At 46.1% G+C, this 18,301-nt stretch overlaps 1 protein-coding gene across 4 annotated transcripts in view; it reads right to left on the reverse strand.

The window, feature by feature from the left end:
• Nucleotides 1-18,301, reverse strand: part of ANK1 (ankyrin 1) — a 188,879-nt gene that overhangs the window by 80,028 nt on the left and 90,550 nt on the right. For all 4 annotated transcript variants that reach the window (XM_056860791.1, XM_056860790.1, XM_056860793.1 and 1 more), the window contains exon 3: nt 544-642. In XM_056860791.1, coding sequence (XP_056716769.1) covers nt 544-642 — 99 coding nt within the window. The remainder of the gene's footprint in view (nt 1-543; nt 643-18,301) is intronic.

Below are 18,301 nucleotides of genomic sequence, written 5' to 3' on the forward strand. Positions count from 1 at the left end.
CCAGTCTGACCAACTAAAGGTCTGAACAGACTGGATGAAGATCTTATCTCCATCTGTTGATAAAATGTAAATTGCAGGTTCAGGCAGCCTCAGTTTGCCTCAGGACTACAAAGGAAAGGAAGAGGGTGTTTAACCCTTCAATCTCCACCTGGCTTCACTATTCAAATTAGCATTTTAAAAGGAAACAAATTGTGATTTTTAAGGGACACTGTCTTTTCTCCTTTAAAACACTGAGAATAAATCTCATCTGCTTAAGCTAGAAGGCCAGTTCCTGCTGGTTATGGACCACTTTTGCCCCCAGTTTTACAGTAACCTGGTCCTGTAATTATAAGCTTGCTACTGGACAGTAAAAACAAAAACCTGTCCTTTTAATAGAGATGTAATAAGTGGAAATGGGCAGCAGAAGTTTTTCATGGCCTGAAATTAAATAACATCACCTGGTAATGGTTTCCCACTGAACTGATATTTAAGGAACAGCCAAAGAGACCAGTTTAAGAGTTAGCAACCCTCTGTAAACACCATTCCAGCAGCTTTGGACCTTACCTTGGTGGTGGTTTCCAAAACAATTTCCTTGTGCAGCAGTTCCGCCACCATCTTCACGTGTCCCTCCTTGGAAGCCAAGTGCAAAGCATTTAACCCATTCTGGAAAGAGGGAAGAGTGTATTAAGTTGTGGCCTGAGTTTGCTCGCTCTTAGCTTGCCCTGCCCTGCAGCAGATTCCATGGCAGTCGATGCTAGTCAAGGTGCTCAACCAAAAGGACTACATATGGACTGTAGCAGACTGGTAATGGTGGAAGGCCCATTGATGCAGCAGGTCCGGAGGGAACATCGGTATCCTGCAGAGATGCCGGAGTGTGTGTGAAAGAGAATTGTGCAATCCCTTAATCATCTGGTTATCATAGTTTAATACAGTCCAATACATGGGTGTTAAGCTGGTTGCAAACCTAATAGTTTCCGAATTGATTAAAGTTTCCCATAGATGGAGTTGTATGGAAACATGGTAGGTTCTTATGCATTAGGAAAGCCATGATCTAATCTAAATTACATGCTGTGTGTTAGAACGAAAATGGACATATCCAGACAGATTAAAACATGGTATGTTTTGCAAAGCAAATTTTGAAAACAGAGTTTCTAAGGAAGCCCTGCCATGAATACATACATGAAATTATACACATGAATGAAAATGGCAATGATACAGATATTGTGAAACTGTTCAACATACATCCAAACCTTAATAGTATTTCTTTACTTGTCTTAAATAAAAAGCCCTGGAACGAAAAGAATCAGAAAGAAATCAGAGCCCTAATGCTCAGTTCCCCTAAAGTTTTTTTATCGCATACTGAAAACCTGAGAATCCCACTTTATATTTGCTTCAAAGTAACTCCATGGAGCTAAATCTTTGATACCAAATTTCTGATGCCATTCTTTGCAGCAGGTGAGTGCCGGGGAGACAAGCAGGCACACTTTTTGGAAAAACTGGAAATCTGGACCAGCAGTGTGGGCTTGAGCAAGCACATTGAGCCGGCTGGCCACCCTCCTCCTGATGGACCTTCCACAGCCCTTGTGTTGCGGCAAGCAAGCGTGTGAGCAAGGCAGCCAGCCAGGCTTCCCCTTGATGTCAGTCTTAGCAAGAAAGGCAGGGGAGGCCATACCCAGGCACGGGGACACCTGAACTGCACACACACAGGCTGCTACCTCAAAGAATCAAGCAATTAATTGGGAAAGGGAAGCCCAGCAGGGGAAAAGGCAGCAGGCCCCTCCTCATGCATAGGGCAATACACTAGGGTTGCCAACCTCCAGTTGGGGTCTGGAGATCCTCCAGAATTACCACTATCTCCACATGACACAGATTGGTTCCCCTGGAGAAAATGGCTGCTTTGGAGGGTGGAATCTATGGAATTATGCCTCTCTGAGGGGCCTCCCTTCCTTTCCACAAACCTAGCCCACTCCAGGCTCCACTCCCAAAATCTCCAGGAATTTCCCAGCCTGTAACTGGCAACCCTATAACATACACCCAGATCTCACAAAAAAGCCTGCTGGGCCGCCACCCCCCCCCCCTGTCAGCTGGCCACCCTCCTTTTAGGTCCTTTTCCAAATGCAATAAACTACGTCATCATTGCAAATTAGGCTTCCTAATTTTCTTCTAAATGTGATCTGTTTTGACACTGCTCCCCACGCCGCACTGTGCTCATGAACTTGCCTTCTGCTTTGTTTGCCTCTCCCTGTTTTGACACCCAATCAGGAGCTTGCTAGGGGCCAGTCTCCGTGTTACAAGTCTAGTGTTTGTTGGTTGATGGCCCAAGGCCTTTGCATCACACCTTCACCAGGGGTTCTGGGCCTCCCAGGCTCACCTGTGCCCTTCTCTCCTGGTATCCGGGGCACATGTGTGGAAGTGGCTTCAGCACTGCTGCTTTTGCTTCCTGAAACCATCCTGTGGAGCTGCTATTGGCTCCATTTGCAAAACCACATTATTTATGTCACTTGCACGTAGGTTTCATGAAGGGGACAATAGCATAGCAACCCCTTTGGGTGGTTTGAGGAAGCAGAAGCAGTGTAGGGGGGAAGGGTGAATCTGCTTGTACCCATGCACCATGGTCACAAAGAGAGAAGGGCACAGGTGCCTTTGGGAAGCAAAAACTTCTACTGAATGATGTCAGGCCCTAATGTTGTCTACCAACAAACATGAAGACTTTGTAACGTGTAGACCGGCCCTAAACTGTCCTGCCCTGTTCTATCTCCTTCTTCAGACACAAATATGAAGAGATATGCTGCCTTATACTTGGTTGGATCATCTAATCCTCAACAGGTCTCCAAAATATCTGGCAGAGTCTTTCCCTGCTCTGCTGCTTGGGATCCTTTTACCAGGAGATGCTGGGAACCAAACCTGGGATCTTCTGCATGCAAAGCAGGTGCTCTGACACTGAGCCACAGCCCCTCCTTTGAGCTGGAGGTGACCCAGATGCCTAAGGATATCTTCAAATGCCCACTACAATAGCCACACAAAGGACATCTGAATGAGTACCATGAATGGATAGGAAACCATTCAGAAGCCTGCATTAAGTCTTGAACTGGTGACCTGAGAGATAGCAAGGCAGGGATTTAGTGCCTTTGCACCACTCTAATAAGGAAGCTACACATGAACACACAGGAAGCTGCCTGATACTGCATCAGAGCATTGGTCCATCTAGGTCAGCATTGTCTACTCAAACTCACAGCAGCTCTCCAGGGTCTCAGGCTGATCTTTCGTATCACCTACTATCTGACCCTTTTATAACTGGAGGCACCAAGGATTGAACCTAGGACCTTCTAAATGCCAAGCAGATGCTCTGCCTTCGAGCCACGGCCTTGCTTTACAGTGAGACTTGGTCCATTTAACTGTCAAAATGTATTAGCCATGACTCTTCAGGATTGCAGCCAAAGACCATTTCCACCCTTACTGCTACACCAGATCTTTTAAGAGGAGATGCCTGGGGCTGAAGCTGGGACTTTCTGCATGTTTTCCCACAGACCTCCCTGCAACTCTGGCTCCATGCCAATCATGTTCTGCAAATTCAGAGGAAGCTTCAGTAAGGAAAACACCTCCACCCTCTCCTGCCCAGAGCGAGTCTCCTCCCCTTGTTTAAAGTGGGCTTGCAAACTATGACAATGCAAACCCTTCCCTTTTCAGTATTAACCACAGAAGGGGGAAATTGCTTGGGGGGAAAGAGGAAGGCAGGTAGTCCCATTTTAGAGGCTGCCTGATGATAATGGTTTGATGGGAATTATCCTTTCATCCGCATTGGATTAATACATCTTTGCTTGGCCCTCATTGCCGATCCATCTCCCCACTACTGCTTGCTGCCCCAGGTGGGCTGACTTTATGGCTACAATCTGGTGCATTCTGGACCCTGATCATCTCTGTTGCTTAGTCCAGCTATCGTTGTTGCCTAGAGCCTTTGGGTTTGGTCTCACTCACACTTTGTTCTCCAGTCTTCAATCAGTTATGTGTATCTGACTGTGGTACCCATCCTACCCTTTTTCACTAGCTATTATGCAATAAGCCACATGCAGATTTGTTTCTTTCCAATTCTGCTACAATCTATATCAAGGTTTCTCAGCATGGCTCCCATGGGCCTCACAGTGCCTGCCGGCTCTTTTCCAGGCACCCGCCATGTGCTTCAGAAGCGGAGGTGACACCATTGTGAAGGCAGAATCAGTGCCTTCATACAAATAAGGGGCTTTTCACTTGGATCCTCCCCACAGCTCACAGGAGAGGGATTCAGGATCCTGTAAACAGGACCATGGATGAACTGTGAGGAGGCCGGGGTTAGGGAACACCCCACAGTCTTCTCTCTCTCTGTTTTATCTTCTTCCCCCCCTTTCTCGGTAATTTTATTCTGTGTGTGTTATCTTCTCTTGGACTTCTATGTGCATATTTATATTTTCCCCAGCCCCTTTCCTTTTGTGTGTTTATGTATCCTTGGATTTGCCCCCCACCCCAGCGACCATTTTGTAGTAGCACCCGCCATCCTTTCATAAATCTCCAAATCTGCCTGCAGGCTCATAAACCTTGGGGACCCCAATCTGTATCTTAGTGTGATTTTGTGATGGTGACCCCCACCCCACCCCAGAGGGGAGAGGCAGGCAGAAGGACATCTTGCAACCACTGGCAGATCTTGCGGCTGCAGTCTTAAAGAGGGGTAAGGCAAATAAAAAAGCGAAGGCAGCAGGCCAAGGCAAGTCAAGAAGGGAGGCTAGGAAAGGAAGGCTGGAAGAAAAAAGCAGTGCAGAAGAGTGCAGGGGAGAAAAGGCCAAGAGGGGTGTGTCTGAGATGGAAACTGGCAGAGAGAATGGGCCAGAGTGGCAAGAACACACACGGGCAGAAGCTGCAGAGTTGAGGAAGGCTGAAGTTCATATATTGATTCGAAATAACCAGCCAACTCTTTGGCTGCAAGCTTCTAGTCTCCCAGAGGCTTCCTGCTTAAGACTCTTTGCATCCTTTGGGCTAGACAGAAGAGGCATCCAGGGCCAATTGGAGGCATCTTTCCTTTCTTTACAGCTGGGAGTCTAAAGCGGCAAACGAGTGGAGAAGATGGAAGATGCAGATACTCTCTCTGATGGCGCTGATGAGGATGGAACCAAGGCTGGTGCATACGGTGATGATGATCGGATGGTAGGATAAGTCCTCGCTCTGTTTGTGTGAGAATACAGGGCTTGTGGGGTAGGTCTGACCACACGTATCCCTCTTTATCACATACAGGACACGTGAGGTTGGACCTTTACCACAAGTCTGATATTCCCCCAGGTGGAATGGCAAAGATGCAATCAAATCATGGGAGAAAGGTGTAAATACAGCACCCGGGTCTTCACAAAACAAGCTCCAGAGTTCCCATGAGTAATGCCCCATGCAGCTTGCAGAGTAGACGCCCAGTCTGACCTAGACTTATTCCCCTGCCCCTCCGCTTTTCCTGGCCAGTGCACTCTTTGACACAGGCTATTCCAGACATGCTGCTTTTCAGAACAGAAATTCTTGCCAGACCATGACCCAAAAAAGCCATTTGCAAGTCCAGGGCTCAGGAATGGAACCTCACATCAGGGTTTTTTTCAGTGCAAGTGTCTAACCCTCATTGATGTAAAGGTATGCCCCAAACTATATGATGAATTCTGAGCAGCTGGAGCTAGTGCTCAATAAGATTTCCAGGGTTTAGGGAGAAAAGAGGCAAATTATACAGAATGAAAATATAAAGAACAAGTTATGTGGTTAGGTTACAGAATGCTGCTTTCTTGTGGCACCCTGACACAGAATTTTGACTCTCTTAAGAAATATGTGCAATCATCTCCGATGCCCTGGCGTGGCTATTTCCTGCTAAAGACAAACCCTGAGCACATGAGAGCACCCCACAAAGACATGCACATTGCTATGCTGAGGAAGCTGAACAGTGTATAAAATCACCACAACTTTATGGGCAAATCTTCCAGGGGCCATGGCAATTTGCATGTCTGAATATCCCCCCTCCCATTAACTCCCCTGTAGATAGCAAACAAGCATGTCACAAAGAAGGCTTGGGTCTAATCTTCTCCCTTATATGCTAGTTTTCTACGTGAAAGGGAAAGAGGGTTGCAAGGTAGCATTCCAACAGGTAATACCAGCAGCCACAAATTATACTGTGCTGCTTGAGTAAACTGGCTCTTATTCTAGAAGGATTCAGAGGAACATAGGAAAGGAAGTGTTTTATTCTTCAGATCAATGCCCAGCAGGACAGCATCTTCCAGGGAGGAATATGTAGTCATGTCATTTTCACAGCTATAACTGTAGAATCACTGGTTGTCACTACTGAATCAGTCTAGCCAACCCCACTCATACATGATTAAAAGGAGAACAGAACTCGTTCCATATCATATGGCTCTGCAGAGCAATTCGCTATATGGCATGTAACTGCAGTTTAATTTTTTCTAAATAAAAATTCTGAGATCTGTAGTTTGTTTTCAAATAAACACAAGTCTCTAGCCCTCATCTTTGAAGAAAAAATGCTGCAAGTCTCCATGCCCGCCCGTTGCCCCTTGGCTTGCTTTACGACAAAAATTGCAAGCAATTTGGCAATCTGAACAATAAATTATGGACCAACGAATCAAATATTTGCAAATGCTCTTAATCTGCATCATCAAATTGCAGAACTGGAGCTTCCTGGGAGCACAATTTAGACCGAACGCAGGTCCAGTACGTGAAGAAAACAAGGCTTCCGTGCAAGTCCCAAGTCTCTCCGCTGAGCCGACAAGCGCGGCCCCTCTCCAGGAAGGCAGCTCTTCCTTCAAAGGGCCAAACACAAATCCTGGCTGTAAGCTTTGCTTTGAAGTTGGTTATCAAAGGCGAACAAACAGCTTGTCTCTGGAGAGAGCCTCTAATGTGAAGCTTGCCGTAATGATGTGCTGAGCGGGGTGACAATCACGGCACAGAGGCCCGGCCCTATGAGGCGGAGCAATCACCATCCTTTCAAGTCAAGAAAGAAATGAAATATTCTGGAAGGGAGCCTAATGCAGTTGGAAGTCGTGGGCCACGTACGGGAATGGATCGATACGCTGAAACCCACAGGGCTTTCACTGGCACTTAGCAGTGGCGTTAAGGAAACAGGGACTGAGTTTGCAACACACGAGCTGTGTCAGCAGACCGCGTCCTCACACCTCTGCAGTGCCAGCTCCATGATTTTGGGGAGCTCTGAGCAAGGCAATCCCAGAGGGGTAGCCAGGTTAGTCTACTGTAGCAAAGCAAAACAGAACAAATGTTGAAAGTGTTGAAAGTGCCATGTACTTCTGTTTTGTCTGAGCAAGGCAACCTCAAGGCTCAGATACACAATACACATGACACAGGTTTGGGTTCCGGTGACACAAATGGTCAGATGGAAATTGGGGAACTCACCTTAAACAGTGCCCATTGGCTAGGCCTGGGGAGTAGGGTTGCCAAACTCCAGGTACTAGCTGATGATTACCTGCTATTACAACTGATCTCCAGCCAATAGAGATCAGTTCACCTGGAGAAAATGGCCACTTTGGCAATTGGACTCTATGGCATTGAAGTCCCTCCCCTGTTCAAACCCTGCCTTCCTCAGGCTCCACCCCAAAAATCTCCCATCAGTGGCGAAGAGGGACCTGGCAACCCTACTGGGGAGGGAGTGCTGCAAGGGGAAGGAGAAGAAGCTTCTGGTTTCCCTCCCAGCCTCAAGCAAACACGCACAATTTAAGGTGAGTTCCCCTGATGTATGTCTGACTGCGAGTCTGGTCACATACCCATGGCCTGATACATCAGGCATAGGGTTGCTAGCTCTGGGTTGGGAAGTACCTGGAGGTTTTTGGGGCAGAGCCTGAGGAGGGCGGGGTTTGGGGAGGGGAGGGACTTCGATGCCACAGAGTCCAGTGTGAGCTGATCTCTACCAACTGGAGATCAGTTGTAATAACAGGAGATCTCCAGCTAGTACCTGGAGGTTGGCAGCCTTACAGGCATATTGTGTATTTTTGGTCCTTAGCTGGTTCCCCCCCACCCCTTCCGGGCCAGGAAAAGGCAGGGCATGCAAGCTGAGGATTTCCCCAGGCTGCCATCTTCTTTGGTTCTGTGAGAAGTGAGAATGGAGGCAGGGCAGGGGCACTAGTAGGATCTATGCCAAACTCAGGGTCCCCGAAGCCACTCTCCTAAACAGAACAACATTAGCCATATAGAAGCATATTGTTTTCGCTTAGAGCTACATCATTAGTGAGTAATATTCTTTTGCAAAGGTTACAATCTTCAGTGAACCTGAAATCCTTATTTTGGGAGGTTTTGTCCTATTACTTGATTATATAGTGACTCAGCAATAGGTGAGCATGATTTAATTCATGTGAATTATAGGATATAGATACAGCTTTTTAATGGAAACTTTTATTTATTAGGAGCTAAAAGCCTTAGCAGAGGTTTCAGATGGTTACTTTGCTATAAAATGTATAATTGGTTTTTCCCCCTGCCATACTTGCATTAAGATAACCAAGCAGCAATTACTGTTATTCTGTAGACCTCTTGTTACTTGAGAACACCCCATTCCTTTAGAGATTGGCAAATCTGCTTTTTTCAGTACCTGACATGGCTACAGTCACTTAAAGCAAAAGCTCAACTCCCTGGATAAAACAGTTAAAGACATTTTCTGAGTAGTGGATGCTGCGTTATCTGCTGTCAAGTAGATCAGTCAGTTGCGTGAGAGATGTGGCAAATTTTCTCTTTATAGCGTCAAGGAATAATTAAATTTCATTTCCCATTTTTTAAAGTGTGAAATGTTTGATGAATAGCCAGTGGCTGTTAAATCTAGGGAAATGAAAAGCTTAACAAAGAAGAAATTTCCTTCATTATCCAATACTGATTTGCAGGATTAGTTCAATTGCTGCATCTTATGATTTAGTAGTTATGAAGCAGGGTTCAGTGACTAGTTCCCCATTGACCTGGGCAATATACTGCAGGTAAAGGTAGTCCCTTGTGCAAGCACCAGGTCATTACTGACCCATGGGGTGACGTCACATCCCGACATTTCCTAGGCAGACTATGTTTACGGGGTGGTTTGCCATTGCCTTCCCCAGTCAGTTAGACCATCCTATTTGAAGATTATGTAAGATACCTGCATGAGTCTGGTGGATCTTTGCCAGTGGCACCGCAGACCCTCCCAATAAAGCTGCCAACCTCCAGGTGGTAGCTGGAGATCTCCTGGGATTACAACTGATCTCCAGGTGACAGTGATCAGTTCACCTGGAGAAAATGGCCACTTAGGAAGGTGGACTATGGCATTATACCTCATTGAAGTCCCTCCCCTTCCCTCACCTCCCCTTCCCTCCCCTTCCCTCACTAAATCACTCTCCTCAGGCTCCACCCCCAAAATTTCCAGGTATTTCCTACCCAGAGCTGTCAACCCTACCTCCCACGGATCCTGGAGACAGCCCCTTTGGTGACTCTACCTCTCTGGAACTCCTATGTGATCTCAGCAGTTCCCATGGGAATCTGCTGCCAACCCCATGGATCAGTTGTGACTCATCCCCTTGTTTCCCCATCCCAGCTCAAGGACATCTCCCAGCTGATTGGTAAGCAGCAGGCCAGTAACATGCTCATCACTGCTGATAATATGGCCAGCAAGCATTGCCTTAAAGGCACCACCTATGTTACTAAATTGGTGAGCGGATGCCAAGGGTGGCTTCTTTGGAGGTGGGGCGCTCTGGAGTCCTTCTGGTCCCCAACAACTGTACTGTTACAACTGACATACCTTGCTGCTGGTTTTTATTACCTTGCCAGTATTGTCCTTATGTGTGTGGCAGGCTCGGTTCAGAAATATCACAAAATCATGGTTTATTTTAAGTATGATTAGTTTGCGAAGTCAGGATTCAGCTTGCAAATGACCATTCTAATCCTGATTTGCCTTCACAAATGCTGGTTTCATTGCCTTTGTCATTTCTTCACTCACCCACAGAGACCTGGTTGGTAGGCTGCTGGCCCTGGGGAAGAAGCCAGGATGTCCATATTCATACATCATGCAAAAAAACCCATAGCTGAATCTAGCTATAGTTAATAAACCAGCTTCACACTACAAGCTTCAGATCCTGGTTTGATATACGCCAACTAACCACAGTTAGTGGTGTGGCCCATGCTCAGATAACCACATTCACCATAGTCACTTTAATTAAACCATGGTTTTTCCACATATCTGAACTGAGCCTATGAGCTTCAAATTGGCTTTGTCATACTCTATTTCATATTGGTTTAGTCATAATATTTGTAATATATCAAAATTGGCGTATGTTTTTCAAGCTAGTGGGTGCTCTGGGTTTTTTTGGTGGTTTGTGAAAGTTCCTTTCCCCTTGTTTTTCTGTCCAGGGTCCTGGAATCTCACAAAATGCTTGACTGCACTATCCTGCAAAGCTGTACCTATGTGCCATATAAGTTAATCTTGCACACTAAGGCTCCAATCCTACACATGGTTACTAAAAAACGGAGTAAACATGCATTGGGTTGGTCAGCTGATAAATGTTAAATAGCAGGAACTGGGGAAGTGGGGAGTTGAAAATGGAGCCGTGCCCTTCTTCCCACATAGCATGTGGCTGGCTTGAGTCACTGAAAGGTATTCGCTCTCCAACCACCAACAGCTCTATCACAAGGCAAGATTTAGAGGCAATGAAAAGAAGCAGAAGGGAGAAGAGAGATCTGATTCGCAGCATTAAATGTTCTCGCATAGCTCTCCTGTTCCTCTCAATGAGGCTTGCGCAATGTCAGGCCTTGCTCCCATCCCCACGAGTAAAGGCTCTTGACATGAGTTAGGCCAGTTTCTGGCTCCATGTCAAGCCCTGGTTCTCATGCCAGTAGCATCTGTGTACAGTTTCGTTCGTCCTGTTTGCCACAGCTGTGCTGATGTTTAGTCTCCCTTTCCTGGGAACCGCTTATCTCGGGACTGCTTCGCCATGTTTACTTTCACAGCCTGGATTGCCTTTAAACGTGTAACCTGCTTATGTTGCCCCATTATGTTGCCTTACCTGTGTGTAAAGCAGTCAGTTCTTTAATCTGTCTTTTTGCTCCTAATAAAAATCTGTCTTTTTTGCTCCTAATACTGCTTCAGGACTACCTGCCTGGGTGAGTTTGCTTATGGGATGCTAGGGACAGACGCCTGAGCCTGACATGCAGGAGAACTTCCTATTGCACTGGGCTCTGAGTTAATTGGGGAGAAGGGGAGGTGCCATTTGGATTCTCACCATCTCAAGTACCCACATTTCATGGGCTGGCCCAATACCCAGGCTTGGATATAGGGGAAGAGATGAGATAATGTGGGATGAAAAAGTAAATGTACACTAAGGACTTGATTTAATTTGAGGCTCTGCAGAACTGCATGTACATCAGGCTCACTGTGGTGAATGCGGCGCATGCTGGGGAGAAATACTGTCCCAACGGTACACATGTTTGAATTTCACAACAGTTCAGTACACATTTGTCTATCCCTAGGGTCAACTGAAGTAAAGTCAATCACTCAAACTTAGCAAATATATGGAAAATGTTTCACTATACAGTAATAGTTTATACAGATCACAAAATTCATTTTTGTTTGGTGAAGAATTAGGGCAATCTTCCATTATAAATGTGGCCTTGATGAAGAAGACTGTGTGATTCAAATGCTTCCCTGTATCAAAGAGGAGTTGGCACAATGGTCAAAATAGCTAGTCAAATGTTATTCACTGACCACCTATTGTTAGACTGAGGTCAAATCTTTTAAAATGCTCAGTGAAGCCACAAACACTACTGTGTAGGTAGCACCTTTCCTTGTTAACAAAGGCAGGAGTGAAAGATGGCAGCTCTCTAGCCTTTGAAAAACTGGGGGCAAGCCTAGCAGCAGAATCAAGTTTCTTCTTCTCCTGGCCATCTGCTATGGCTACAGACAGCTATACCCAGGAAAAGCTGTCACTGAAGGCAGTGGCGGACCTACATTTTTGGGGCCCTGAAGCTTGAACTGTTATGGAGGCCCCTTCGCAACCAGCAACAATAGGGCAACACCCAACAAGGTCCAAAGGGCCTTGCTGCCCTTGCAAGGAACTCAAGGCCCAGATGGCAGAGAACAGGGTGGTGGGGTGGAGTCCTTGAAAATGGGTCATACAGTGATGAAATAAAACTACAGTACTATTAAGCCATGCACCAACAAAGGATCTGACAATCCAGCTGCCAAAATGTAGGCTGTGAATAGATTCTGGCGAGCTCAGGGAGCCCATACAGCTGGGGGTTCGAGCCCTGCAAGCCCCCAAGAAAATTTTGAAATTTAACCAATTACAGGGACACTTTGAGGCCATATGAAATGGGTATTAGAGCATATTCTAAGGTCAATATTAAGTACTTCAACCCATTGGCTTATGATTCTATCACTTAAAAAACTCCATCGATTTTGTTGAGAAATTCACTCATTAAAAAAAGTTGCTTCAGGGGGCCCCTCTGGGATTAGGGGCCCTGAAGCTTCAGCTTCATTAGTTTCACAGTAGATCCGCCTCTGACTGAAGGGAACAGTTATGGCCCAGGACAGACCACATACATTGTTCACAGTTTTTTAAGTTAACCATTTTTGAATTTGTTTCTGTCATTAGCATGAGGAGATCAAACACAATGATGCTGAAGTATCTTTTTGTTGTCGAATAACACCACTGCCCTGACCTGGATTGGCCATGCTAGCCCAATCGCAGAAGTTAAGCCAGGTCAGTCCTGGTTGGTACGTAGATGGGACTCAGCAGGAGGCCAGGTCTACCAATAGGCTTTTATGGCGGTAGACCAGGCCTCCAGACGAGGACTCCGGACGGGGAAGGGGAAATGGCAGGGACTTACAATTTAATTTTTATCAATAAATAAGATCACTATATTAAGTATGATATCAAGTTTTATTCAGTGTACCTATAGTTTAATTAAGCCTTAAAACTTTAATTAAAGTTTATTAAGTTAATAAACAGTGTACCTACCTATATAGTTTAAGTTTAAGAAATTTGGCCCTCAAAAGAAATCTCAATTGTTGTACTGTTGATATTTGGCTCTTTTGACTAATGAGTTTGCCGACCCCTGATATAGACTATATCACTCCAGTCTTGTTCCATCTACACTGGCTTCCAATTTGCTTACAGGCTCAATTCAAGGTGCTGGTATTGTGCAGCCTGGGAGCAACATACTCTAAGGACCACCTTCTCCCATATGAACCTACCTGCTCACTCTAGTCATCTTTGGAGGTCTGGCTTTGGTTTCCCCCATCATCTGAGGCTAGACGAGTGGCGACCTGAGAAAGGGCTTCCTAAGTCGTAGCACCAAGACTTTGGAATTCCTTCCCCAGGGAGATTCATTGATCTGCCTCTATTAGTGTCTTCCACCAACAGGCATATACTTTTTTTTGTTTTGTTTCATTTGGCATACCCCCAGCAAAGGTTATTGCAACTCCTCCCTGATTTTAGTGTTGATTTCTATGTGTTTTTATTGAATTATTTTATGGTGTTAATGTTGTTTTTAATTGTTCTAATGTTTTATGTGCTTTGCCTTGGACACCCTGATTGGGTGGAAAGATGGTATAAAATGTTTTACATAAATAAATTCATTTTGGCTTAAAGTTGCAACGAGACTGTTCTAATAAGTTCTTTTCAATAAAGACTAATGGGTCTGCTCTCTGATAATTTCCTATTATAGGGTACAGGACCCTGTCCCCCCCACCCATAAAAGGAAAGGAGGCATCAAGAAATTCCTTTTCACATCTACAACGGGCACCTCAGGAAAACCTACTGCTGTTGTAAAGGTAAAGGTCCCCTGTGCAAGCACCGGGTCATTCCTGACCCATGGGGTGACGTCACATCCCAACGTTTCCAAGGCAGACTTTGTTTGCGGGGTGGTTTGCCAGTGTTGTACAACCTGCCTATTTAAATACATAAAAGGCTGCCATTACCTGAATGCACTGGAGGGGAAAGTAACACTATTAAGCCATGTCATCATTCCCCCCAGCCCCTATTTTTTTCCTTCTGTAGTGAGTTTTGAGAGATTGGGGGCACCTTGAATAGCTATTTATTTCTGGTCAGCGAAGGGTAAAGAAACAGACCTTGGAGCGATGCAAGAGCCTCCCTTTTGCCTTCACTTTCTGGGGCCTTAACCCAATTCAGAGCTGCACTTCTCCTTAATGAGTGCAACATTCTCGCCCAATTAAGAACAGCCAGGAGCTGCCTCGAGAAACAAGGGCTGCACCATGCTGGGGTCTGTGCGTGTGTGTGAGAAAAAGACTCGACAGAGTAACACTTTTCCTTCTGCAAAGGAAGATGTCAGGATACAGCATCGATGAGAACTTAAGAAAGGCCCTGCTGGATCAGACCAAGGCCCATCAAGTCCAGCAGTCTGTTCACACAGTGGCCAACCACGTGCCTCTAGGAAGCCCCCAAACAAGACGACTGCAGCAGCACCATCCTGCCTGGGTTCCACCGCACCCAAAATAATAGGCATACTCCTCTGATACTAGAGAGAATAGGTATGCAGCATGACTAGTATCCATCCTAACTAATAGCCATGAATACCCCTTTCCTCCATGAATATGTCCACTCCCCTCTTAAAGCCCTCCAAGCTGGCAGCCATCACCACATCCTGGGGCAGGGAGTTCCACAATTTAACTATGCGTTGTGTGAAGAAATACTTCCTTTTATCTGTTTTGAATTTCTCACCCTCCAGCTTCAGCAGATGACCCCGTGTTCTAGTATTATGGGAGAGGGAGAAAAAGTGTAAAGATGTGTTAAGGTGGCCCTGCTATGAGACTGCTTTAGGCAAAAGATTTGTGGAGTGGGTGGGTTAGGGGGCATCCAATGAGAGGCAGGCCTAGCCCACGTGGGAAATTCTGCAGTGCCAGCCTCGTTGCGAGGAACAGGAGTCTCCTGAGACCGCCACCATTTCAGCAAGGTTTTCTCAGGAAAACTACCCACTGATTTGAGCACCCTGTTCATTAGCAGCCAAGGAGCACCACCAGTATTTTATATCTCAGGCATTAAAAAAAAATGTCCTGCATGTAAGGGTGAAAGATTTGCAAACTCAAGCTGGATTCCTGCCTGGGCCTGTTCACCGATCTTTCCGGTAAAATCATATTCACCCTTTGCATCCACACAAGCAGACACACATCTACACATCTATTTCTGGTCACCACACCTAAAAAAGGATATTACAGAGCTTGAGAAGGTGCAGAAAAGAGCAACCCCCTCAAGAATCCCCTCAAGGAAACATGCAAAATCACAGCTGCATGTTAGCTATACATCCGGTGATTGCTAATAACTATGCAAACAAGGAACAGGCGAGTGGGTGGGTGGAATTTCTCCTTTTGCATCGGGACCATGAATTTTAAAGGTTGCATTTAAAAAAAGAGCTTTGAGCAAGCTCCAAAATTGACCCTGCATAAATGGCCTAAGTGTTCTGTAACTCTGCAAAGAAGCTACCAGGTTGGAAACATAGGGGCGTATCCAAGCTGCGTATGGGTTTCAGCTGTTCTTTCTCCTCAAGAAATTGTAGTTCTGCAAGGGAAGCCAGGGATCTCTAAGAGACCTTCTCAGAACCTCCCCCAAATGACAATTCCCAAAATTCTTCAGGGAAAAGCCTGGAGTTCCTAGTGCAGATTGCTCTTAATTGCAGGGCATTCAAGTTCTTTTGCTACAGCGCTGGCAAATCCCTTGGAAAAGCTAGTTCAGTTTGCCTAGAGCTGGGAAGCATCATGTGGCTTGTCCAGATGCTACCTGCTATCATTTCTAGCTACAGCATGTACCACACAACTGTGAGAACAGGAAATGTCTTCAGATAACCAGAGGACTTTGTATTCCATTCAAGCACAAAGTGCAGCTTGTTACCAGGAGCACCCGACAGCCCCCATCCCAAGAATCTCAGCTTTCATTCTTGAAAACGCACACATAAACATCAAGATTTTAGCTTTTATGATTGTGAAGACAGTACACAAGCAATTCCTGTGCTAAGCCTTCAAAGGAAAAAAGAGGAATTCCAGTGGGCAGAGCTCCAGTGCCCTGCTGAGATTCTTGCATCTCTCTTTGAGTTGCAGAAGCACAGTAAATTATGTCAAAGAAGCAATTTTATGCAAACAACCTTAACTTGCAAAGTTTACACAAATTGGATAATTCAGGCGTGCATGTCTAGTGAGTATTTTGTGTGTATGGGGGGTGAGGGGTGGTTTCAAGCATGCTTCCACACAGAGGATTTCCTCCACCCTGGCTCTCAAACGGGAGTGGGGGTTTTCAGAGCATCCACGTGGCATCCTTCTCCATCCAACCCACCTTCTGTCACCTTTCTTGGTTCCCCATGATTTGCTCTGATGTTTCCAGAACCTGATTCGCCTGGATCTTTCCAGAAATATCAGAGTCAAAGTGGATTTCCCAACAGGGTAGATGGGAAGGAGCAGATTTATGAACATTTTATGCTATTTTCCATCCCTGACCCTTCATATCCACCATTTCCCATCCTCCACCCCTGGACACTATCTGACTTTTTACTGACTTCCTAAAAAAATACAGCCGTAGAAGAAGAAGAGGAGTTGGTTTTTATATGCTGACTTTCTCTACTACTTAAGGAAGAATCAAACCAGCTTGCAATCACCTTCCCTTCCCCTCCCCACAACAGACACCATGTGAGGTAAGTGAGGCTGAGAGAGCTGTGACTAGCCCAAGGTCCCCCAGCTGGCTTTGTGTGTAGGAGTGTGGAAACAAATCCAGTTCACTAGATCAGCCTCTGCCACTCATGAGGAGGAGTGGGGAGTCAAACCTGGTTCTCCAGATCAGAGTCCACTGCTCCAAACCACCGCTCTTAGCCACTACACCACGCTAGCTCTAGTAGGACTAGCATTATAGCATCATAACACCATAGTGATATACTTACTTCTGATCTTTTTTAAGCTGGCAAAAGCCCTTTGGTGGCACAGGGGAATGGCGGGAATGAGGAGATAGGGAGGAAGGGATGGTGAATTGCTCTGAGTGGGCACTCTGCTGCTCTTTGTGCATTTGCAGCAGCAATGAGTCCATAATTTCTGTGCAGACACAGCCTAGCTGCTTGTTGTAGGCAGGGGCCACAAGGCTAGCCCCTCCGTGCCTCCAGACTGTCTGCTTATTCACACAATTGCCAGCCCTTTGCCATGAATGCCAGGCATCTGCCTTAAACTCTCAGGGCTTCATAGCCATCGAGCATGGAGGGAATGTAGGAGAGCTGCTTTCCATGCAGGCCCACCTCCCTTGTGGCTCTGAGCAGACCGCAGAAGTGGCTCCCAATTTTGCTCTTGTGATGTAGTGCATTTGGATGAGAGGTGAGTCACTGTCTGACTGCGCCGCCATCCCCACATCCGCCTCTGAGCAGAGGTGGTGAATGCAAAATGGACTGAAGAAGGACGCTAGCTCCGGCGTTCTCCTTCAGTGAAGTGCTCTGCTCTGTCTGCCCCTGTGCCGGGCAATGGTCTAACTCCAGAATAGTCCATGCTGCAAAAAAGAGCTGTTCCTGGGCCTGAATCCCTCCACACAATGGTCGCCCTGTGGACAAAGGGAAGCTGATTGGGATCCTGAGCCCTAACTGACTGGGATGACAAGTAGGGTTGCCAACCTCCAGGTACTAGCTGGAGATCTCCTGCTATTACAACTGATCTCCAGCCGATAGAGATCAGTTCACCTGGAGAAAATGGCACCTTTGCCAATTGGACTCAATGGCATTGAAGTCCCTCCCCTCCCCAAACTCCACCCTCCTCAGGCTCCGCCCCCAAAACCTCCCGTCAGTGGTAAAGAGGAACCTGGCAACCCTAATGACAAGGAACCAGAAGGCAATATTAACTGAACATCAACACTGCCTCCCAATCTGTTTCCTGGCATAATACAAGGTGCTGGTGTTGATCTTTATAGGCTTATATGGACTGGGACCAACATACCTGAAGGACTGCCTACTCCCTTATGAATCTATCCGATTGCTACTATAGTCACCTTATGAGGCCCTGCTTTGGGTGCCCTGCCTTCTGAGATACCTGGGACAGGGCCTTCTTGGTCATGGCACCAAAACTCTGGAACTCTATCCCCAGGGAGACTTGTCTGTCCCCTTCTGTTGCCAGCTTCCACCAGCGAGTAAAGATTTGTTTCGTTTGGGATTTCATTAGTGATCCTTTCTTCCTGCCCTATGTTTTAATTTTTCCTTTTATGTTTTTGTACGTGTATTTTAGTTTTGATTTTAATTGTTTTAATACTGTCTTATTTTTTGGTTGTTCATATGATGTTTATTTAACCTGTTGGTGGTCCTGATGAGGGGAGAAAAGTAGGGTATACAT

The sequence above is a fragment of the Euleptes europaea genome, chromosome 14 (assembly GCF_029931775.1).
Source record: "Euleptes europaea isolate rEulEur1 chromosome 14, rEulEur1.hap1, whole genome shotgun sequence".
In the NCBI taxonomy this organism is placed as follows: domain Eukaryota; kingdom Metazoa; phylum Chordata; class Lepidosauria; order Squamata; family Sphaerodactylidae; genus Euleptes; species Euleptes europaea.